The sequence below is a fragment of the Lissotriton helveticus genome, chromosome 1_1, assembly GCF_964261635.1.
Source record: "Lissotriton helveticus chromosome 1_1, aLisHel1.1, whole genome shotgun sequence".
Classification (NCBI taxonomy): Eukaryota; Metazoa; Chordata; class Amphibia; order Caudata; family Salamandridae; genus Lissotriton; species Lissotriton helveticus.
The window spans coordinates 1,151,568,856-1,151,593,635 of NC_136057.1; the positions used below are offsets into that span (position 1 = coordinate 1,151,568,856).

At 51.3% G+C, this 24,780-nt stretch overlaps 1 protein-coding gene across 2 annotated transcripts in view; it reads left to right on the forward strand.

Annotated features, from left to right (window-relative positions):
- Window positions 1-23,537, forward strand: part of MOV10L1 (Mov10 like RNA helicase 1) — a 1,293,514-nt gene extending 1,269,977 nt beyond the window's left edge. For both annotated transcript variants that reach the window (XM_078678939.1, XM_078678944.1), the window contains one exon: window positions 22,270-23,537. In XM_078678939.1, coding sequence (XP_078535065.1) covers window positions 22,270-22,279 — 10 coding nt within the window. In that variant the 3' untranslated portion in view covers window positions 22,280-23,537. The remainder of the gene's footprint in view (window positions 1-22,269) is intronic.
- Window positions 23,538-24,780: the final 1,243 nt, after the last annotated feature.

Sequence of the window (24,780 nt, forward strand, 5' to 3'; positions counted from 1 at the left end):
CAAGTCCAAACGAACACTGAATGGCAGTCTACACTGCGGACAGCAGAGCTCACAATTTGAACTACAACGTTCCTGAAACTAACATATTTCGACAGTGTATTTCGTAAATGTTTTATCTTTTATTCCATCCACCTACACTGCGAACAGCAGGGCTCACAATTCACATTGAGTCGCAATAGCAGATGACACAGTCCAATAGGCAAGAGACATTGCTTCCAGTGTGGCCCCCCTGGACCACGCATCTTCGCTGACTGCACACATGCTGAATGTTTCTGATGCCCCTACCTCAGTGCAGCACAACTCATGCACCCTTTCTGATATAGCTTTACTATAATGACCAAATTCATCTTGCAAGTCCAAACAAACACTGAATGGCAGTCTACACTGCGGACAGCAGAGCTCACAATTTGAAATACAACGTCCCTGAAACCTACATATTTCGACAGTGTATTTCATAAATGTTTCATCTTTTGTTCCATCCACCTACACTGCGAACAGCAGGGCTCACAATTCACATCGAATTGCAATAGCAGATGACACAGTCCAATAGGCAAGATAAATTGCTTCCAGTGTGGCCCCCCTGGACCACGCATCATCGCTGACTGCACACATGCTGAATGCTTCTGATGCTCCTACCTCAGTGCAGCACAACTCATGCACCCTTTCTGATACAATATTTTGTGTATAATTTCACATCTGCTGTCCTTCCTCAGTGTGTAACAAGTCATGAACCCTTTACGATAGAATCTTTTCCGTATGATTTTATATCTGGTACCCGTACCTTAGGGCAGCACAAATCATTGACCCTTTATGATTGAATCTCTGTGTCTGATCCTATGATTACTGTTGTACTTGTTGCCACCACCAACCATTCATGGAGGGTTGGCTTACAATCACCCCACACGCATCCACCACAGACGTCACTGGACATGTGACCATGTTAATAAAAAGGAGTTGAGCGCACGTGGCCACACCCAGTTCCACTATCTATCTGTGTCCCTGGGTTCATTATGTATGCAACATGCTGCCCCTAGGCCCGACCACATTAGATAGTGCTCTGGACCGTGTATGCAACCATCTTACCTTTGACTTATTTGACGTAACTTTGTCTTGATCATTGTAAAGTACGTACATAGAGACTGCATCATTAGAGTACTGCAAGGAGAGTGTATACTGAATTTATAAGTGCGTGAGGATCGTCAGAGTGATAGTATAAGTACATATGTTGGCGCAGCCTGACTCCGATAATGACCGTGTCTCTAATTGGCTGCCCTCCATGTGCTAAAAACTGAAACTTCAACTTTTCATAGCCCTGTATTGCTACTGCTGCAACACTACACTGAATGTGCAATAAACATTCATATCTACAGATTCCCCGTACTTTCCATGCTGGCCATATTGTGAGACTTGGCTCACAGACTGACAGTTTTGCAACCCGGGTGACGGTAGCACTCCAACACGGACACCCGCAAACAGTGTTGTCAGATTTTTTCACCTTTCTATAGCCCAAAGCCAACTAAAAAGTAGCCCAAACTAGCCCAATATTGCTATTTTAGGGAAGGAGGGGCAGGGAAAGCGTCAAGCAGGCGGTGAATTCATTGGAATTGATGTTGCAGCAGTATGCCAAGTAAATATTTGTCTAATAAAGCGCTTTAACATACTACTTTGCTGGAGCGTTGTATATATATTTATAATCTGGCAACTAGCACAAACCTGAAAAATACAGCCCAATTGTGCGTGATCTAGCCCAGTCTGGCACCACTGATGCCACAGCCACTCCCTCATGGCTGGTATACACCCACACCACTCCCATTCAGCGCAGGCGTCACAGGACACGTGACCCTACTAATATAAAAACCTGTCGCGCGTGCTCTACGCCGTTTTAGAGTTTAGAGTGTGTGGCATCACTTCTCACTGAGTTAGTAGCGCCGCAAGCACTGTGCGGGTGTACAACCTGCGATGATGATAGGTGCACTAGTATGTCCTCTGCCATGGCGATCTCAAAACTCAGTTCCAAATGTGAGACCTGTTAGCTTGCAGAACGGAGCTGCAAGATGTGGAAGGTGCCCGTGACCACGAAAAGGTGAGCAGTGGCGCCTGGGTGCACAGTGGCGGGCAGATACCTCTGGGCGGCAGGAGTGGATGGGGTGCAGCATCCTGAATGCAGAAAGATGGCAGAGGGAATTGGGCGTACCCACTCTTATATACTCTGCCACAGCGTTGGATTGGTAACGCGAGCGCTGGTGCAATGCCTAAGTGGCCGGTTACTGAGTTTCAACTGTGGGCTGCTTTTTGGAACAGTCTGAGGGGCAGATTTGGGCGGTGTGGCTGTTGTTCGGATACAGCCAGCGGCCTAGTAGGTGTCTGAATGGCCTTTCTAGAGGCAAATGTGCGTCATTACATCACGTTTAACAACAGGCAGAAGTATCACTTTCTTTCTCTCGCAGGGCCGCCCATTAATGTATTCATACCTAGCAGGGCAGGGGGCCTAAGCAGAAGTGGCCTCACCTGTTTTTAAGTCACCAGTGTAAACAAATTTGTGAGTTTATTTGTATCTCCCCACCCCCTTTTTTTAATTAAAACTTTGCCGAAGCATTGTTTTGACCAAAGACAATATGCAATTGTGGGCCACTTTTTTTTTTAGTGTTCCCGGGCCGATTTTGAATTCTAATCCAACCCTGTTCTTGCATTACTAATTCATCTGAAAGAGACACGTTAGTATTAGATTCCTTACCTTAGAATATCCCCAGGAGTCAGACTGGATCCGGAAATTTTTGCGTAGCAGTACCCTTGCGCGTCGGTAGGCGTCGTCTGCGGCTCCGCATCCGTCGTAGGCGTCGTGGGCGCCGTGATGACGTCGTCGGAGTACTTAGACGCCGCCTCCCCGTGCTGACGTCAGTTCTTCTTTTTTCCGCGCCAGCAAGCGCAGATCTGGAAAAAGCAGTAACCCTAGTCACTTTTTGACTAACTTTTTTGATCATTTTTGATTGCTTTTCGAAGTCTCTCGACTCCGAACGGTGCCGTAGGGATGCCCGGCTTAAAGCACTGTGACGATTGCGACCGCCTGATGTCGGTCACGGATCCTCACCGCGTGTGTTTATCTTGTTTGGGCGTCGACCACGTCGACAAGGCCTGCTCCGACTGCCGGGCCCTCTCTTCGAAAGCCAGGCGGGAGCGGTCCCGTAGGCGACTCGAACTCCGGCAGTCCGTCCCGCGCCGTGACAGGTCCGATCCCATGGGAGGTTGAGGGACAGGTCGCGGGCTCGGAGCCACCACAGCTCCGAGAGAAGGCCGCACTCCTCCAGGTCGAAGTCGTCGTCAGGTAAGAGGCACAAGAAGTCCAAGCGGCGTCATCGCTCCTCGGACTCCCCCCCCCCCCCCGACGCTCACGCGATGCGGCCGGGGGTTCGGGTGAACGCTGGCCCCGGTCCTACCTTCGTTCCTGTTCAGCCGTCGGGACGGCCCCGATGGGCGCCGCTCTAGACGTCGTTTGGTGAATTTCACTTTTATGAACAGGCCCCATTGGTTGAGAACCCTGAATTTCAGGAGATGGGTGATGAAGAGGACTGGGAGGGGTCTGAAGACCCTCTGACCAGAGAGTGTCAGTCTCATGAGGACTGGACAGGAGACCTGGGGGAGGCCGGTGGCCTGGACACCTCTCCAGATACTGGTTTTGTCTCCCCTCCTACCGTGGCTACGGAAGAGGGGGCAACTTATAGTGTGGTACTGATGAGGGCTGCCAAGGCCTTGGGCCTTGAGCTCCCCGTCGCGGCCGTGAGGACTAACCTCCTCACTGAGGTCCTTAAACCGCAGTCAAGCTCGGCCGAGCCTCTGCTGGCCTTTAATGAGGCCTTGACCGACGTTCTTCTGGGCACTTGGTCCAAGCCCGCTACGGGTTCGCCCGTAGATAGGAACGTGGCCAGACGCCACCGCCCAGCCCCGGGCGACCCATGTTTCCTGTCCTCCCACCCTACCCCCGAGAGCCTGGTCATCCAGGCCTCCAATTCCCAGACCGCATTCCTGTCGGCCCCGCCGGACAGGGAATCCAAGAGGTATGACCAGTATGGGAAAAAGATCTTCTCATCCCTTAGTCTAGGCCTGCGGTCTTCCAACACCGCCTGCGGACGTTACACCCACTCTGTGTGGGATAAGGTCGCGGAAGTGCTGCCAGAGTGTCCGTTGGAGGTACGGGCCAAACTCGGCCAAGCCCTTGTGGAGGGCCGGGATGCAGCCAAGTATTCCATCAGGTGTGGGCTGGATACCACTGACTCGCTGGGTAGAGCGATGGCAACGATGGTGGCGGTCAGACGCCTCGCCTGGCTGAGGTCCGCCAACTTCTCGGCAGATGTCCAGAGCACACTCATGGACATGCCGTTCGATGGCCGTCGCCTCTTTGGCGACAAGGCAGACCATGCGCTTGAGCGCTTTAAGGACTCCAGGGCTACGGCCAAGTCCTTGGGCCTCTCGGGCCAGCGCCAGCAATCGGCTGCCTTTCACTCCTTTCGTGGCCACGGAAGGGGTGCGCCCACACGCGCCGCCAGCCACGCTCCGCAGGGCAATACCCAACGCGGTGGCGGCCGTGGGAACCGCCGTCCGGGCGGTCGGGGGCAGCAGGGAGGTCAGTCCACACCTTCCCCCGCAGCATCCGCCTCTAAACCCTCCTAGTCCGTGCTTTCAGGCCCAAATGACGCCAGTGGGGGGCAGGGTTCGCCATCACCACCTCCACTGGAGCACTGTCACGTCGGACAGGTGGGTGCTGCAAATCGTCCGAAGGGGCTACTCCCTCCCCTTCGAGGCGACTCCTCCAGCCATGCCACCGCAGAACCACCGTGTATCGGGGGATCATTTGCGACTTCTGCAGGAGGAAGTTACGGCCCTCTTGGCCAAGGGGGCCATCGAGCGCGTTCCTGGGCCAGAAGTAGGCTGTGGTTGCTTCTCCCACTACTTTCTGGTACCCAAGAAGGGCAAAGGGGGCCTGCGCCCTATCTTGGACCTAAGGAACGTCAACGGCTTCCTCCGGAAGGAGAAGTTCAAGATGCTGACTCTGGCTCAGGTCCTGGCTGCCCTGGACCCAGGAGACTGGATGGTAGCGTTGGACTTGCAGGACGCTTACTTTCATATCCCCGTCCTGCCTGCCCACCAGCGCTACCTGCGGTTCATGGTTGGCCACGAGCACTTTCAATTTACCGTGCTCCCCTTCGGCCTTACCAGCGCCCCACGGGTGTTCACAAAGGTGATGGCGGTGGTCGCAGCTCATCTGCGCAGGTTAGGGGTTTCAGTCTTCCCCTACCTCGACGACTGGTTGTTGAAGGCTGGCTCGCCCCAGACAGTCGTCAGCCACCTCCAGACGACGGCAGACCTCCTGCACCAGCTGGGGTTCTCGATCAATGTGCCCCTCTCAGAAGCTCCTCTTCATCGGAGCGGTTCTGGACTCGTCGCGGTTTCGGGTTTATCCGCCCGAACAGCGGGTCCGGGATATTCAGGCTCTGATTCCCATCTTTCAGCCGTTATCCCGGGTTTCGGTCAGGTTGACGCTGCGGCTTCTAGGGCTGATGGCCTCCTGCATCCTGCTGGTGCATCACGCCAGGTGGCGGATGCGGGCTCTGCAGTAGGACCTGAAGTTCCAGTGGGCCTAGTATCAGGGCAACCTATCCGACCATGTCCTGATCTCGGAGGGCACTGCGAGACAGCTGCAGTGGTGGCTTACGGACCGCGATTGGGTCAACGGCAGATCCCTCTCCCTTCCCCAACCGGAGCACGTAGTTGTGACGGACGCATCCCTCCAGGGCTGGGGAGGCCACATGGGAGAGGCGGAGATCAGAGGCCTCTGGTCTCCGGCGGAGGCCCGGCTCCACATCAACCTGTTGGAGCTCAGGGCGATTCGTCTGGCACTGAAGGCATTCCTCCCCTCCGTCCGGGGGAGTGTAGTGCAGGTGTTCACGGACAACACCACCGCCATGTGGTACTGCAACAAACAGGGCGGGGTGAGGTCGTGGATCCTTTGTCAAGAGGCTCTTCGCCTTTGGCAATGGCTGGAACGCCAGGGCGTGACCCTGGTGGCTCAACACCTGGCAGGTTCTCTGAACGCCAGGGCGGACGAGCTCAGCCGTCGGTGCATGATGGATCACGAATGGCGTCTGAACTCGGAGGTGGCGCAAGGCTCTTTCAGCGATAGGGAGAGCCTTGGTTAGATCTATTCGCCACCGAAGAGAACGCGCAATGTCATCAGTTCTGCGCGTTGGAATTTCCAAGGCGGCACTCGCTCGGAGACGCTTTTCGTCGCGAGTGGAGTTGCGGTCTGTTGTACGCCTTTCCGCCTATACCACTTCTGCCCAGAGTGCTGAAGAAGATCAAGTGCGACCGGGCCCAAGTCATCCTTGTGGCTCCGGACAGGGCGAGAAGGTACTGGTATCTAGAGCTACTCAGTCTGTCAGTCGATCCCCCGGTTCGTCTGCCTCTTCAGGAGGACCTTCTGTCGCAGCAGCAGGGGACGGTCCCCCACCCGAACCTGTCCAGTCTCCACCTCCATGCTTGGAGATTGAGCGGCGACAGTTGAGGCCATTTGACTTGCCTCCTGAAGTTTGTAACATCATTCTGGCAGCCTGGCGTCCCTCCACAAAGTCGGTATACGCCTGCAGGTGGAACAGATTTGTGGCATGGTGCACAGCAAAGGCTGTGGATCCCCTCAATGCCCCTCTTTCGGAAGTCCTTCTCTTCCTTCTTTCTCTTGCCCAGCAGGGCTCTGCTCTGGGCACTATCAAGGGCTACCTTTCTGCCCTTTCAGCCTTTCTCAGGCTACCTGATCAGCCTTCTTTGTTCAAGTCCCCTATTGTAAACAGATTTCTTAAGGGCATCACAAACGTTTCCTCCTGTTCCGTTTGTGATGCCTCAGTGGGACTTGAACCTGGTTCTTACGTTTCTGATGTGCGCTCCCTTTGAGCCACTTCACAACTGTCCTCTTTGCCTTCTGACTTTGAAGACGGCTTTCCTGGTTGCCATCACCTCTGCCAGGAGAGTGAGTGAGCTCCAGGCTCTTTCTTGTACTCCACCTTTCCTTTCTGTCCATCCGGACAAAGTGGTGCTAGGTACCAAACCTTCTTTCCTGCCCAAGGTTGTCACGGCCTTCCACATCGGGCAGTCTATCACCTTGCCAACCTTCTTTCCGCCACCGCATCCCTCTAAAGAGGAAGAGCGGCTTCACCGTCTGGACCCAAAACGTGCGCTCTCATTTTACTTGGATCGCACACGCCAGTTCTGGGTGGATGACCAACTCTTTGTTGGTTACGTGGGCGCTAAGAAGGGGAAAGCGGTGCACAAGAGGACCATCTCTCGGTGGATCATCTTGTGTATCCAGGCATGCTACTCCTTGGCTAGGAAGGAGCCCCCTGCTGGATTGCGGGCTCATTCTACCCGAGCCACGGCGACTACCACTGCCCTGGGCAGGGGTGTGCCCTTACAAGACATCTGTCAGGCAGCTACGTGGGCATCGCTGCACACGTTTGCAAGACACTACTGCCTGGACAGCCAAGTCCGGAGGGATGGCTTCTTTGGCCGTTCCGTCCTCCAGGACTTTCTGGTGTGATTATTGGTTTGCAGACCCACCACCGGGGTTGGTATTGCTGGGGTATCTATTCTAAGGAAAGGAATCTAATACTAACGTGTCTCTTTCAGATGCACAAGTTACTACTTGTGTAACGATATATCTGTAAGAGACATTAGTTAGTATTAGATTCCTTACCGACCCACCCATCCTCCCCGTTCTGCGAACCAATATCTAGGGTTAGGGTTGTCCACTTTCAGGGCCCTAGTTTCAATGGCACCAGTGTTGGTTTTTAACATGGCTCTGCGTTTCTGGCGCGGAAAAGCTGTGTCTAAGAACTGACGTCAGCACGCGGAGGCGGCGTCTAAGTACTCCAACGTCATCACGGCGCCCACGACGCCGCCGACGGACGCGGAGCCGCAGACGACGCCTACCGACGCGCAAGGGTACTGCTACGCAAAAATTTCCGGATCCAGTCTGACTCCTGGGGATATTCTAAGGTAAGGAATCTAATACTAACTAATGTCTCTTACAGAAATATCGTTACACAGGTAGTAACTTGTGCTACACTACCTTTCAGACGTGGGAGCTTGAGAGTTCTACGTCGCGGCACGTCGTTGGAGACAGAGTGGTGGCGAAAAGGTAAGCTGTGACGGTTTTGTATACAGTGTGGGCACTCAGTGTCCCTCCTCATCTCTTCCTTTCTCTCCCTCACACTCTTTCGATCTCCCTCTTCCTCTTACACTGTTTTTGTCTCTTTCTCTCTCTTTCTGTTTCTCTCTCTCACTCTTCCTCTGTTTCTCTGTTCCTCTTTCTCACACTCTTTCTCTCTCACTCTTTCTCTCTCTCTCTTCGTCTTTCTCACTCTTTCTCTGTCTTCTCACTTTCTTTTTTCTCTCTCTCTTTCTCTCACTGTTTCTCTCTGTCTTCTGCTCACTTTTTCTTTCTTTCTCTCTACCTCTCTCCTTTGATGGATGCATGACGCACAATCTTATCTTGCTTTTTATCTAACAGGCTGTGAATCGCGAATCGACGTTAACCTCACCCCCCACACCACCAAAGCTGAATGCGCGTTCAATCTGTGATGATGCGTGACCATCCTGAACGTACTACAAAGTTGCTTCAGCACGTGGTGGACCCTCTTACACGCACGCCGGTGCCACAAGGTGAGCAGAGAGACTTCTTTCCGCAGCAGCGGGCAGTCACCTCTGGGCGGTGGGAGTGGATATTGTGCAGCTGTCTGGGCGCACAAGAGTGCACAGACACCTCTGAGCAGTGGGAGTGGATAGGGTGCACCAGCCTCATAGAGCATTATCGAAACAGAGAATTAAGTATGTGCAGTTGTATGTACTCTGCAATTACTAATTCTATACTATCTTTCAGATCACTAAACTTGAGGGTTGCACGATCTCCTGGCACATGGTTTGAGACACACTTGTGGCATAAAGGTGAGCTGCGAAGATTTTCTCCAGTGTAAACACTCCCTCTCCATCTTTTCCTTTCTCTCTCTCACACTTTCTCTTTTTCTCTGTCTCATTCCTTATCTCTCTCTCTCTTCCTCTCTCACACATTTTATCTTTCTCTTCCTGTCTCTCACACTGTTTCTCTCGTTTTCTTCTTCTCTGTCTCACTCGTTTCCCTCTGGCTGGCTTCCTCTCTCTCACTCTTTCTCTCTTCCTCTCTCTCTCACTTTCTCTCTGTCTTCCTCTCTCTCTTTCTCTCTCTTTCTCTCTCTCACACTGATTCTCTTTCTCTCTTCCTCTTATCTCACGCTTTCTCTCCCTTTCTCTGTCTTCCTCTCTCAAACTGTTTCTCTTCTTTGTAGCTCACTCTTTCTCTCTCTGTCTTCCTCTCTCTCACACTGTTTCTCTTTCTTGCATCTTACTATTTCTCTTTCTCTCTCCCACTCTTTCTCTCTTTCTCTGTCTTCCTCTTACTGTTTCTCTCTTCATCTCACTCTTTCTCTCTCTCTCTCTCTATCTCCTTTGCTAGACGCATGACACACCATCTTATCTTTCTTTTTGTCTTGCAGGCTGTGAATCACAAATGGACCAGCGATGGCACACCACTGCCGTACATAGTTTTAATTGTTGTTTTGTTCAAATAAAATGTTTTATATATAAATCTGTACATGACTAAGATTCTTATTTGTCCAACCGCACAGGGACACTTCCGGGTACAAGAATGTTGTTGGGGGTATGCTGGTGATGTGGAAAGAGGGTGTGTTACCTGCTAATGTGGGGAGATGCAATGTGAAAGGGGTATCTCTCAGAGAAAGAACTCCGGTATGTTTTCATAAATGCCTCGGACAGATGCCAGCTGACGGACTGAATCACATAATGGCTTTTTAATACTCATGTAGTGTGACTTATGAACAGTTCGCACCCAGCCTCGCAGAGGGACAGCTGCGGCCCGTGGGCTAGACTCGCAGAGGCAGACCTACGGGCCGCCGCTCCCAAAGGAACAGCAGCGTGGTAGCTCGCAGAGATAGAGGCACAGCAGAGGTAGAGAGCTGCGAGACAACGCACTGGCTTCTAAAAGCATAGCTGCGAAGTGGTGATGTTGGGCAGAGGGAGCGTGAAGAGGGTATCTTGCAGAGAGAGACCTGCAATATATTTCCAGTCTTTACTTCACAGATACAACTGCACCACCGAGAAGTCTCTCCGTAACAGTTGCAAGTCCACCACTAGTTCGCAGAGGCAGACTTGCGGGCCCAATAAGGTTGTTGGGGGTTTACTGGTAAAATGGGAACAGGGTGTGTCAGCTACTGATTTTGGGAGAAGCAGAGTGAAAGGGGTATCTCTCACAGGCAGAGGTCCGGTATATTTTCAGTGTTGCCTCGGACAGATGCAAGCTGATGGACTCAATCACAAAATGGCTTTTCAATGCTCATATAGTGCGACTTAACAACAGTTCGCACCCAGTCTCGCAAAGCAACGTACTAGCTTGCAAACGTAGAGAGGGGGGAGCCGACGAACGGGCTTCTAAGGCCATAGCCGATATGAGGAGAGGCAGCGTGAAAGGCATATCTCACACAGATGCCAGTGTTGCCTCGCAGAGGTAAAACTGCGTGTCCCAACCCCACAAGTCTTACCGTAGTCTTGCGAGGTGATCTCGCACATTAACATCCACCACTGTCTCCACATTACCCTAGTAGAGGCTCAACACTAACCAGGATGAAGATGGGACCGGGGGAAAAGGCTAGGAGGACAAAAGGAAGAGCAGGGAAGGAATATCACTACTGAGTCATACACACCCCCTTCTTCTTACATCCATAATAATACAGAAGAATTAGCATAATCACCTTATGTAAGGTATCCGGGAAACCACAAGCAAGGTTAGCAGGTCATCAGGGAAGAGTGCAAGTAACACAAGCGCTCCTGCGCTGATTGACAGTGAAATGGCAAGCGCTCCTACGCGTAGTACTCCGCACTAAACACAAGCGCTCCTGCGCGTGGAAACCAAAAAATAAACAAGCGCCCCTGCACGTGGGTACACAGAACTAAACACAAGCCCTCCTGCGCGTGGGAAACCAAACTAAACAAGCTCTCCTGCGTTTGGTACTCAGAACTAAACAACAGCTCTCCTGCGAGAACGGAGCTGCAAGATGTGGAAGGTGCCCGTGACCACGAAAAGGTGAGCAGTGGCGCCTGGGTGCACAGTGGCGGGCAGATACCTCTGGGCGGCAGGAGTGGATGGGGTGCAGCATCCTGAATGCAGAAAGATGGCAGAGGGAATTGGGCGTACCCACTCTTATATACTCTGCCACAGCGTTGGATTGGTAACGCGAGCGCTGGTGCAATGCCTAAGTGGCCGGTTACTGAGTTTCAACTGTGGGCTGCTTTTTGGAACAGTCTGAGGGGCAGATTTGGGCGGTGTGGCTGTTGTTCGGATACAGCCAGCGGCCTAGTAGGTGTCTGAATGGCCTTTCTAGAGGCAAATGTGCGTCATTACATCACGTTTAACAACAGGCAGAAGTATCACTTTCTTTCTCTCGCAGGGCCGCCCATTAATGTATTCATACCTAGCAGGGCAGGGGGCCTAAGCAGAAGTGGCCTCACCTGTTTTTAAGTCACCAGTGTAAACAAATTTGTGAGTTTATTTGTATCTCCCCACCCCCTTTTTTTAATTAAAACTTTGCCGAAGCATTGTTTTGACCAAAGACAATATGCAATTGTGGGCCACTTTTTTTTTTAGTGTTCCCGGGCCGATTTTGAATTCTAATCCAACCCTGTTCTTGCATTACTAATTCATCTGAAAGAGACACGTTAGTATTAGATTCCTTACCTTAGAATATCCCCAGGAGTCAGACTGGATCCGGAAATTTTTGCGTAGCAGTACCCTTGCGCGTCGGTAGGCGTCGTCTGCGGCTCCGCATCCGTCGTAGGCGTCGTGGGCGCCGTGATGACGTCGTCGGAGTACTTAGACGCCGCCTCCCCGTGCTGACGTCAGTTCTTCTTTTTTCCGCGCCAGCAAGCGCAGATCTGGAAAAAGCAGTAACCCTAGTCACTTTTTGACTAACTTTTTTGATCATTTTTGATTGCTTTTCGAAGTCTCTCGACTCCGAACGGTGCCGTAGGGATGCCCGGCTTAAAGCACTGTGACGATTGCGACCGCCTGATGTCGGTCACGGATCCTCACCGCGTGTGTTTATCTTGTTTGGGCGTCGACCACGTCGACAAGGCCTGCTCCGACTGCCGGGCCCTCTCTTCGAAAGCCAGGCGGGAGCGGTCCCGTAGGCGACTCGAACTCCGGCAGTCCGTCCCGCGCCGTGACAGGTCCGATCCCATGGGAGGTTGAGGGACAGGTCGCGGGCTCGGAGCCACCACAGCTCCGAGAGAAGGCCGCACTCCTCCAGGTCGAAGTCGTCGTCAGGTAAGAGGCACAAGAAGTCCAAGCGGCGTCATCGCTCCTCGGACTCCCCCCCCCCCCCCGACGCTCACGCGATGCGGCCGGGGGTTCGGGTGAACGCTGGCCCCGGTCCTACCTTCGTTCCTGTTCAGCCGTCGGGACGGCCCCGATGGGCGCCGCTCTAGACGTCGTTTGGTGAATTTCACTTTTATGAACAGGCCCCATTGGTTGAGAACCCTGAATTTCAGGAGATGGGTGATGAAGAGGACTGGGAGGGGTCTGAAGACCCTCTGACCAGAGAGTGTCAGTCTCATGAGGACTGGACAGGAGACCTGGGGGAGGCCGGTGGCCTGGACACCTCTCCAGATACTGGTTTTGTCTCCCCTCCTACCGTGGCTACGGAAGAGGGGGCAACTTATAGTGTGGTACTGATGAGGGCTGCCAAGGCCTTGGGCCTTGAGCTCCCCGTCGCGGCCGTGAGGACTAACCTCCTCACTGAGGTCCTTAAACCGCAGTCAAGCTCGGCCGAGCCTCTGCTGGCCTTTAATGAGGCCTTGACCGACGTTCTTCTGGGCACTTGGTCCAAGCCCGCTACGGGTTCGCCCGTAGATAGGAACGTGGCCAGACGCCACCGCCCAGCCCCGGGCGACCCATGTTTCCTGTCCTCCCACCCTACCCCCGAGAGCCTGGTCATCCAGGCCTCCAATTCCCAGACCGCATTCCTGTCGGCCCCGCCGGACAGGGAATCCAAGAGGTATGACCAGTATGGGAAAAAGATCTTCTCATCCCTTAGTCTAGGCCTGCGGTCTTCCAACACCGCCTGCGGACGTTACACCCACTCTGTGTGGGATAAGGTCGCGGAAGTGCTGCCAGAGTGTCCGTTGGAGGTACGGGCCAAACTCGGCCAAGCCCTTGTGGAGGGCCGGGATGCAGCCAAGTATTCCATCAGGTGTGGGCTGGATACCACTGACTCGCTGGGTAGAGCGATGGCAACGATGGTGGCGGTCAGACGCCTCGCCTGGCTGAGGTCCGCCAACTTCTCGGCAGATGTCCAGAGCACACTCATGGACATGCCGTTCGATGGCCGTCGCCTCTTTGGCGACAAGGCAGACCATGCGCTTGAGCGCTTTAAGGACTCCAGGGCTACGGCCAAGTCCTTGGGCCTCTCGGGCCAGCGCCAGCAATCGGCTGCCTTTCACTCCTTTCGTGGCCACGGAAGGGGTGCGCCCACACGCGCCGCCAGCCACGCTCCGCAGGGCAATACCCAACGCGGTGGCGGCCGTGGGAACCGCCGTCCGGGCGGTCGGGGGCAGCAGGGAGGTCAGTCCACACCTTCCCCCGCAGCATCCGCCTCTAAACCCTCCTAGTCCGTGCTTTCAGGCCCAAATGACGCCAGTGGGGGGCAGGGTTCGCCATCACCACCTCCACTGGAGCACTGTCACGTCGGACAGGTGGGTGCTGCAAATCGTCCGAAGGGGCTACTCCCTCCCCTTCGAGGCGACTCCTCCAGCCATGCCACCGCAGAACCACCGTGTATCGGGGGATCATTTGCGACTTCTGCAGGAGGAAGTTACGGCCCTCTTGGCCAAGGGGGCCATCGAGCGCGTTCCTGGGCCAGAAGTAGGCTGTGGTTGCTTCTCCCACTACTTTCTGGTACCCAAGAAGGGCAAAGGGGGCCTGCGCCCTATCTTGGACCTAAGGAACGTCAACGGCTTCCTCCGGAAGGAGAAGTTCAAGATGCTGACTCTGGCTCAGGTCCTGGCTGCCCTGGACCCAGGAGACTGGATGGTAGCGTTGGACTTGCAGGACACTTACTTTCATATCCCCGTCCTGCCTGCCCACCAGCGCTACCTGCGGTTCATGGTTGGCCACGAGCACTTTCAATTTACCGTGCTCCCCTTCGGCCTTACCAGCGCCCCACGGGTGTTCACAAAGGTGATGGCGGTGGTCGCAGCTCATCTGCGCAGGTTAGGGGTTTCAGTCTTCCCCTACCTCGACGACTGGTTGTTGAAGGCTGGCTCGCCCCAGACAGTCGTCAGCCACCTCCAGACGACGGCAGACCTCCTGCACCAGCTGGGGTTCTCGATCAATGTGCCCCTCTCAGAAGCTCCTCTTCATCGGAGCGGTTCTGGACTCGTCGCGGTTTCGGGTTTATCCGCCCGAACAGCGGGTCCGGGATATTCAGGCTCTGATTCCCATCTTTCAGCCGTTATCCCGGGTTTCGGTCAGGTTGACGCTGCGGCTTCTAGGGCTGATGGCCTCCTGCATCCTGCTGGTGCATCACGCCAGGTGGCGGATGCGGGCTCTGCAGTAGGACCTGAAGTTCCAGTGGGCCTAGTATCAGGGCAACCTATCCGACCATGTCCTGATCTCGGAGGGCACTGCGAGACAGCTGCAGTGGTGGCTTACGGACCGCGATTGGGTCAACGGCAGATCCCTCTCCCTTCCCCAACCGGAGCACGTAGTTGTGACGGACGCATCCCTCCAGGGCTGGGGAGGCCACATGGGAGAGGCGGAGATCAGAGGCCTCTGGTCTCCGGCGGAGGCCCGGCTCCACATCAACCTGTTGGAGCTCAGGGCGATTCGTCTGGCACTGAAGGCATTCCTCCCCTCCGTCCGGGGGAGTGTAGTGCAGGTGTTCACGGACAACACCACCGCCATGTGGTACTGCAACAAACAGGGCGGGGTGAGGTCGTGGATCCTTTGTCAAGAGGCTCTTCGCCTTTGGCAATGGCTGGAACGCCAGGGCGTGACCCTGGTGGCTCAACACCTGGCAGGTTCTCTGAACGCCAGGGCGGACGAGCTCAGCCGTCGGTGCATGATGGATCACGAATGGCGTCTGAACTCGGAGGTGGCGCAAGGCTCTTTCAGCGATAGGGAGAGCCTTGGTTAGATCTATTCGCCACCGAAGAGAACGCGCAATGTCATCAGTTCTGCGCGTTGGAATTTCCAAGGCGGCACTCGCTCGGAGACGCTTTTCGTCGCGAGTGGAGTTGCGGTCTGTTGTACGCCTTTCCGCCTATACCACTTCTGCCCAGAGTGCTGAAGAAGATCAAGTGCGACCGGGCCCAAGTCATCCTTGTGGCTCCGGACAGGGCGAGAAGGTACTGGTATCTAGAGCTACTCAGTCTGTCAGTCGATCCCCCGGTTCGTCTGCCTCTTCAGGAGGACCTTCTGTCGCAGCAGCAGGGGACGGTCCCCCACCCGAACCTGTCCAGTCTCCACCTCCATGCTTGGAGATTGAGCGGCGACAGTTGAGGCCATTTGACTTGCCTCCTGAAGTTTGTAACATCATTCTGGCAGCCTGGCGTCCCTCCACAAAGTCGGTATACGCCTGCAGGTGGAACAGATTTGTGGCATGGTGCACAGCAAAGGCTGTGGATCCCCTCAATGCCCCTCTTTCGGAAGTCCTTCTCTTCCTTCTTTCTCTTGCCCAGCAGGGCTCTGCTCTGGGCACTATCAAGGGCTACCTTTCTGCCCTTTCAGCCTTTCTCAGGCTACCTGATCAGCCTTCTTTGTTCAAGTCCCCTATTGTAAACAGATTTCTTAAGGGCATCACAAACGTTTCCTCCTGTTCCGTTTGTGATGCCTCAGTGGGACTTGAACCTGGTTCTTACGTTTCTGATGTGCGCTCCCTTTGAGCCACTTCACAACTGTCCTCTTTGCCTTCTGACTTTGAAGACGGCTTTCCTGGTTGCCATCACCTCTGCCAGGAGAGTGAGTGAGCTCCAGGCTCTTTCTTGTACTCCACCTTTCCTTTCTGTCCATCCGGACAAAGTGGTGCTAGGTACCAAACCTTCTTTCCTGCCCAAGGTTGTCACGGCCTTCCACATCGGGCAGTCTATCACCTTGCCAACCTTCTTTCCGCCACCGCATCCCTCTAAAGAGGAAGAGCGGCTTCACCGTCTGGACCCAAAACGTGCGCTCTCATTTTACTTGGATCGCACACGCCAGTTCTGGGTGGATGACCAACTCTTTGTTGGTTACGTGGGCGCTAAGAAGGGGAAAGCGGTGCACAAGAGGACCATCTCTCGGTGGATCATCTTGTGTATCCAGGCATGCTACTCCTTGGCTAGGAAGGAGCCCCCTGCTGGATTGCGGGCTCATTCTACCCGAGCCACGGCGACTACCACTGCCCTGGGCAGGGGTGTGCCCTTACAAGACATCTGTCAGGCAGCTACGTGGGCATCGCTGCACACGTTTGCAAGACACTACTGCCTGGACAGCCAAGTCCGGAGGGATGGCTTCTTTGGCCGTTCCGTCCTCCAGGACTTTCTGGTGTGATTATTGGTTTGCAGACCCACCACCGGGGTTGGTATTGCTGGGGTATCTATTCTAAGGAAAGGAATCTAATACTAACGTGTCTCTTTCAGATGCACAAGTTACTACTTGTGTAACGATATATCTGTAAGAGACATTAGTTAGTATTAGATTCCTTACCGACCCACCCATCCTCCCCGTTCTGCGAACCAATATCTAGGGTTAGGGTTGTCCACTTTCAGGGCCCTAGTTTCAATGGCACCAGTGTTGGTTTTTAACATGGCTCTGCGTTTCTGGCGCGGAAAAGCTGTGTCTAAGAACTGACGTCAGCACGCGGAGGCGGCGTCTAAGTACTCCAACGTCATCACGGCGCCCACGACGCCGCCGACGGACGCGGAGCCGCAGACGACGCCTACCGACGCGCAAGGGTACTGCTACGCAAAAATTTCCGGATCCAGTCTGACTCCTGGGGATATTCTAAGGTAAGGAATCTAATACTAACTAATGTCTCTTACAGAAATATCGTTACACAGGTAGTAACTTGTGCTACACTACCTTTCAGACGTGGGAGCTTGAGAGTTCTACGTCGCGGCACGTCGTTGGAGACAGAGTGGTGGCGAAAAGGTAAGCTGTGACGGTTTTGTATACAGTGTGGGCACTCAGTGTCCCTCCTCATCTCTTCCTTTCTCTCCCTCACACTCTTTCGATCTCCCTCTTCCTCTTACACTGTTTTTGTCTCTTTCTCTCTCTTTCTGTTTCTCTCTCTCACTCTTCCTCTGTTTCTCTGTTCCTCTTTCTCACACTCTTTCTCTCTCACTCTTTCTCTCTCTCTCTTCGTCTTTCTCACTCTTTCTCTGTCTTCTCACTTTCTTTTTTCTCTCTCTCTTTCTCTCACTGTTTCTCTCTGTCTTCTGCTCACTTTTTCTTTCTTTCTCTCTACCTCTCTCCTTTGATGGATGCATGACGCACAATCTTATCTTGCTTTTTATCTAACAGGCTGTGAATCGCGAATCGACGTTAACCTCACCCCCCACACCACCAAAGCTGAATGCGCGTTCAATCTGTGATGATGCGTGACCATCCTGAACGTACTACAAAGTTGCTTCAGCACGTGGTGGACCCTCTTACACGCACGCCGGTGCCACAAGGTGAGCAGAGAGACTTCTTTCCGCAGCAGCGGGCAGTCACCTCTGGGCGGTGGGAGTGGATATTGTGCAGCTGTCTGGGCGCACAAGAGTGCACAGACACCTCTGAGCAGTGGGAGTGGATAGGGTGCACCAGCCTCATAGAGCATTATCGAAACAGAGAATTAAGTATGTGCAGTTGTATGTACTCTGCAATTACTAATTCTATACTATCTTTCAGATCACTAAACTTGAGGGTTGCACGATCTCCTGGCACATGGTTTGAGACACACTTGTGGCATAAAGGTGAGCTGCGAAGATTTTCTCCAGTGTAAACACTCCCTCTCCATCTTTTCCTTTCTCTCTCTCACACTTTCTCTTTTTCTCTGTCTCATTCCTTATCTCTCTCTCTCTTCCTCTCTCACACATTTTATCTTTCTCTTCCTGTCTCTCACACTGTTTCTCTCGTTTTCTTCTTCTCTGTCTCACTCGTTTCCCTCTGGCTGGCTTCCTCTCTCTCACTCTTTCTCTCTTCCTCTCTCTCTCACTTTCTCTCTGTCTTCCTCTCTCTCTTTCTCTCTCTTTCTCTCTCTCACACTGATTCTCTTTCTCTCTTCCTCTTATCTCACGCTTTCTCTCCCTTTCTCTGTCTTCCTCTCTCAAACTGTTTCTCTTCTTTGTAGCTCACTCTTTCTCTCTCTGTCTTCCTCTCTCTCACACTGTTTCTCTTTCTTGCATCTTACTATTTCTCTTTCTCTCTCCCACTCTTTCTCTCTTTCTCTGTCTTCCTCTTACTGTTTCTCTCTTCATCTCACTCTTTCTCTCTCTCTCTCTCTATCTCCTTTGCTAGACGCATGACACACCATCTTATCTTTCTTTTTGTCTTGCAGGCTGTGAATCACAAATGGACCAGCGATGGCACACCACTGCCGTACATAGTTTTAATTGTTGTTTTGTTCAAATAAAATGTTTTATATATAAATCTGTACATGACTAAGATTCTTATTTGTCCAACCGCACAGGGACACTTCCGGGTACAAGAATGTTGTTGGGGGTATGCTGGTGATGTGGAAAGAGGGTGTGTTACCTGCTAATGTGGGGAGATGCAATGTGAAAGGGGTATCTCTCAGAGAAAGAACTCCGGTATGTTTTCATAAATGCCTCGGACAGATGCCAGCTGACGGACTGAATCACATAATGGCTTTTTAATACTCATGTAGTGTGACTTATGAACAGTTCGCACCCAGCCTCGCAGAGGGACAGCTGCGGCCCGTGGGCTAGACTCGCAGAGGCAGACCTACGGGCCGCCGCTCCCAAAGGAACAGCAGCGTGGTAGCTCGCAGAGATAGAGGCACAGCAGAGGTAGAGAGCTGCGAGACAACGCACTGGCTTCTAAAAGCATAGCTGCGAAGTGGTGATGTTGGGCAGAGGGAGCGTGAAGAGGGTATCTTGCAGAGAGAGACCTGCAATATATTTCCAGTCTTTACTTCACAGATACAACTGCACCACCGAGAAGTCTCTCCGTAACAGTTGCAAGTCCACCACTAGTTCGCAGAGGCAGACTTGCGGGCCCAATAAGGTTGTTGGGGGTTTACTGGTAAAATGGGAACAGGGTGTGTCAGCTACTGATTTTGGGAGAAGCAGAGTGAAAGGGGTATCTCTCACAGGCAGAGGTCCGGTATATTTTCAGTGTTGCCTCGGACAGATGCAAGCTGATGGACTCAATCACAAAATGGCTTTTCAATGCTCATATAGTGCGACTTAACAACAGTTCGCACCCAGTCTCGCAAAGCAACGTACTAGCTTGCAAACGTAGAGAGGGGGGAGCCGACGAACGGGCTTCTAAGGCCATAGCCGATATGAGGAGAGGCAGCGTGAAAGGCATATCTCACACAGATGCCAGTGTTGCCTCGCAGAGGTAAAACTGCGTGTCCCAACCCCACAAGTCTTACCGTAGTCTTGCGAGGTGATCTCGCACATTAACATCCACCACTGTCTCCACATTACCCTAGTAGAGGCTCAACACTAACCAGGATGAAGATGGGACCGGGGGAAAAGGCTAGGAGGACAAAAGGAAGAGCAGGGAAGGAATATCACTACTGAGTCATACACACCCCCTTCTTCTTACATCCATAATAATACAGAAGAATTAGCATAATCACCTTATGTAAGGTATCCGGGAAACCACAAGCAAGGTTAGCAGGTCATCAGGGAAGAGTGCAAGTAACACAAGCGCTCCTGCGCTGATTGACAGTGAAATGGCAAGCGCTCCTACGCGTAGTACTCCGCACTAAACACAAGCGCTCCTGCGCGTGGAAACCAAAAAATAAACAAGCGCCCCTGCACGTGGGTACACAGAACTAAACACAAGCCCTCCTGCGCGTGGGAAACCAAACTAAACAAGCTCTCCTGCGTTTGGTACTCAGAACTAAACAACAGCTCTCCTGCGAGTGGAGTTACACAAGTGCTCCTGTGCATTGAAAACCCAGTAACATACAATAAGCGCTCCAGCGCAATGAAGACCCAGAAGTGAACAAGCGCTCCTGCGCGTGGCCACAAAAAATCTCTAGTTCTCCAACACGCAACAGCATATTGGAAGCCGAGAAAGAACAGAGCAGGCACCCCCATGGCTAGAGAATCGCGGAAGTCCTCCAGAGCGTGTGGAGAGATTCCGCAAGCACAGAAGGGGCACCTGAATCCCAGGGAGAAGTGCCAAATGCGTTTCCTCTCGGTGAAGTGTTTCACGGAAGCAAGGTCGCTCAGGACTTCTGTCGGGCGAAGGCGTTAATCCAAAGCATCGATGCGGCGGGAACCGCAGTAGGATATGCGGATTCCCACGGATGCGCTGTGAGTGACATCAGCTTCCGGTCTCTGGAAGCTAGACCGCTGACCTTACTCCAAGTAACCCGGGCAGAACCACACCTCCGCATTAATTCGGGGAGCAGGCAGTCCGTGGGAATCGTGACACTGTGGACCCGATGGCTTCTACATGGAGACATGTAAGCTAACGGAGTAAATCACAAAATGGCTGCCAGCACTTTCAACAGTTCACAGCCAATGAGCTGTGTGCTCGTGTTGTAACCCCTCAGCCAATCACATGTCAGAATTCTTAAGTATCTATATTTACTTAAAATTTTATATTTCTAAAAAAGTACTGAACAGATTTACACCATTTAAACAAAAACATGCTTTCTGGACCATCACCTTTCTCCCTGCCAAATATGCTGTAATTCCGTTCAGCAGTTTCACCTGTAGCCTTCTGTAAAGTTTTGTATCAAAACTGCATGGAGAAAACACATTTTGGGGCCCCCTTTTTCCCCAGCCCCTCCTACAGCATTCACCCCCAAACTTTCAATATAGGACCTAATCAAAAAAAGAGAAACTTTTTGGATAGTTGCATAAAGATTCGTCAAACAACGCCAAAGTTATAAGCACATACAGGCCTCCAGGAGGGAGGCCGCGCAACCCCCCTCCCAACATGACTGAAGCCGCGGGGCTTAATGAACCCCAGCGTGCCACCGCAACCCCTGCGAGCCCCCGCTATTATATTTTAAGAAATGCTCCCGGAACCTAGCCAACCCAAGGGCCTCATTAACTTAAAACACGCGACCCCATCGCGAAAACCACTTCCTGGTTTGGCCTACTAGCAGCCAATCACTGTGAAGCTCGCGCATGCGACTTAGGCTCCGCCAAGATATTGAAACTTTTATTTTTCTAATTTCCCCGCAACTACTGAACGGATTTACATCATTTAAAAAAAAGTCACTTTCTGACCCAAGCACTTAATTGCGTTCAGTAGTTTCGGCTGTAGCCTTGCACAAAGTTTCCTATGGGAAAATTATTTTTTCACTCCTATTTTTTGAATTTCTCAAAAACTACTAAACTGATTTACACCATTTAAAAAAACGAAAGCTCTACCTTTCTGCCAAATTTGTGGTAATTCCATTCAGCAGTTCGAGCTGTAGCTCGTCGCAAAATTTCCTATGGAAATTAACATGGAGAAAACTACTTTGAGGACCCCCCCCTTTTTCTCAACCCCCAAACTTTCAGGATAGGAGCTGACTTGGATAGACTTTTTTGGGGGGGAGAATTTCAGGAAGATTCATCAAACAACGCCAAAGTTATTAGCAAACCAAAAAAAGCTTTTCCTATGGAAACTAGGTTCTAACTATAACTTCCTACTGGCGACCGCCAGTAGGTAATATATATATTCTCTCTTATCCGTTTATTAGTGTTAAACCTTTTGTATGATTTACATTATGTTCTTTTGGTATTATCAGTCTCTCTTTTCACAAAGACCAAACATTTTCTTAAGATTATTACTTCTTACAAATATTAAAAACCTGGACTTACGAATAAATTCCCAATAATTAATACGTCATCTGTTTTACACTTTTGTTTAGGAAGCTTAATATTTTTGTGATATAGTGGTTTCTCTCTTACTGTGTTTCGTACCCATGAATATCACTTCATCAACATTATTTTTTGTTTCAGCTGCGACTGATCTACAAACATTACCACAACCCTGGACGTTCGGATAGCAACCTGTTATGAAGACAGTAAAATGCTGATTTGATTTGTGTTGCTGTGCATTCTCTTTTTATTTGAATTTGTTCTGCAACGAAGACTATCACTGTTTTCTTTTAGGGCCTGAACTACAAACAAACTAAAGAACACACGTTTATTTTTGTTGCTCTACTGAACCTAGAGAATTTATTTATAAATCACTCTTATCAGTATATAACTAGAAAAAAGAATTATACTGTTTTCTCTTGAAAATAATTTAAGCTATGCGACTAAAATGTTGTTATATGATCTACTATACTATATTCTGAATGTTATTCAAAGTTCTGTAACCTGCACTTTTCTGCTCCTCTACTTTTGAGTTTTTCAAGCATCTTTCTACAAATGTTGATTTTTAAAAGCGTGAATCATATACGCTTTCGTCAGTTTAAAAAATATATATATTTTCAGATTACGCATTTCAGTAGTAAATGGTACTGATTAGTTAATATGGGTAAACGTTTCGCCTTTGTTTGAGCTTTGTATACATTTGGCTATTTTTCAGATTTGGGGCCTGATGCAAAGAAAAATGAATGTCAAAAATGCATTTTTCTTATGTAGTGAAAATTAGTATAATTTGAATTGTTCATCTTTGTTATATATATAGTAGGTTGTAAACCAGTTCAGTTTTGTGCCCATTTCTGCTGGCATTTAGATGCACACTGATAGAATTTTCTAGAATGATATAACTGAGACACAAGCACATTATTGAGAAATGTCCTAATTTGTAGTTCTGCTGGAACCGTTCTTTTGGCACTTGTTCTTGGATATCCTAACTAGCAAACTTGAATTGTTAAAAATGCTTTTTTCAGAAAGAGTGAGGAGGAACGTATAGGTTTTCACAGTTTGAAAGATTGTAGCATCATATTAGATCTAGTAGAAACAGTACATGTCTGCATTCGAATTGGGACAATAATGTTACTTCCCTCTGTTCATAGTATTCTGTAAAATGCAATTGGAAATCATACCAGTGGAAGAGGTGTGCTTTGAGTGTAAAGATCTTGGGCTTCACAATACCTACACGTTTAACTAGGGTTGTGTAGTGATTGTACAGGAAAAAGGTTTCATTTGAAAAAACATCTGTAGTTATGTAAAATATTTGTTACAGGGCAACCTTTTCTATTTTTGTTTAATCAATATCACAGGGAAACTGTTCATTCCCAATTAAACAAAGAATAGGAATTATCCCATTGTTTTTAGTCTGTCGTTCTTCTCTTGTAAAAAACACATTAACACAACAAAGCCCCAGGCTGGTGGGAAACACATGATCACTGCAAAATCTGTTTCTTCATTCATGTTCCTTTCAGTTTTATTACAGCTTGCAGCCTTTCTCATCTGAATACACTTTGTTCCTTGTGACTGACAGTACCAGTTTCTTTTGTAGAGAGAGCAAAGAATACAGTGCAGTAGAGATGATTTCTTTTAGGCTACCCTATAATTTGGGTTGAGAGTTTTCATGGCTACCTAGGTATTTTACTCTTCTGGTCATAATGCAACAGAAACAGTGTTTGTTTAAATTACATTTTACAAAGATAATCTGAAAGAGACATGTTAGTGATAGATTCCTTACCTTAGAATATCCCTAGGTGTCAGACTGGATCCGGAAAGTTTTGCTAGTAGTACACCTGTGCGTCAGAAGGTGGCGTCCTGCGGCTCTGTGTCCATCTCTGGTGTCGTTAGCGGCGAGATGACGTCACAGAGACTACTTAGGCGCCACCCATGCGCGCTGACGTCAGTTCTTTCTTTTTCCGCGCCAGTAAGCTCAGATCCGGTTTGAGCACGTACCTTAGTCACTTTTTGACTACTCTTTTGAGACTTTTGTCTCCCCCTTTTTTCTCCTGGTGCACGTAGGGATGCCTAGCTTTAAGTCCTGTGGGGCCTGCCGTCGCAATATGTCAGTGGCGGACCCCCATGATGTTTGCCTCTAGTGCCTGGAGACCAACCACGTCTCCCGGGCCTGCCGGGACTGTCGAGCTATGGCCCCAAAGGCCTTGAGGGAAAGGCGCATGAAACTGCTGGAGGCCCGGCACGTGTCCCGGCGCTGCTCCGGGTCCAGAGCCAGTTCCCGGGCCCGCTCGCGGGGCCCCAGTCTTCGCTCCTCGGGCTCCAAGTCTGCGCCCTCGGATTCCGGTAAGCGAAGACCTAAAAAGAAATCTAAGAAGCCTGTTTGCTCTCCGACGTCGGTCCTCGGATGCAGCCGAGGGGGACAGGGGTTCTGCCCCTGCGACTCCTTTGGAGCCTGGGAGTCCTGCGGCCTACCCACCTTACCTGGGTCCATCGGCGACTCCCGAACAGGTGCAAGAGTTTCTTGCCACCATGGACTGCCTTTTTAGGCCTCGGGCTCCCGCCGGCATGCCTTCGGGCCCCGCGTCCAGGTGCTGTTGGCGCCGCCGGCGGATCCATCTTCGGCGCCACAGGATCCTACGCCATTGGCTCCGCCCC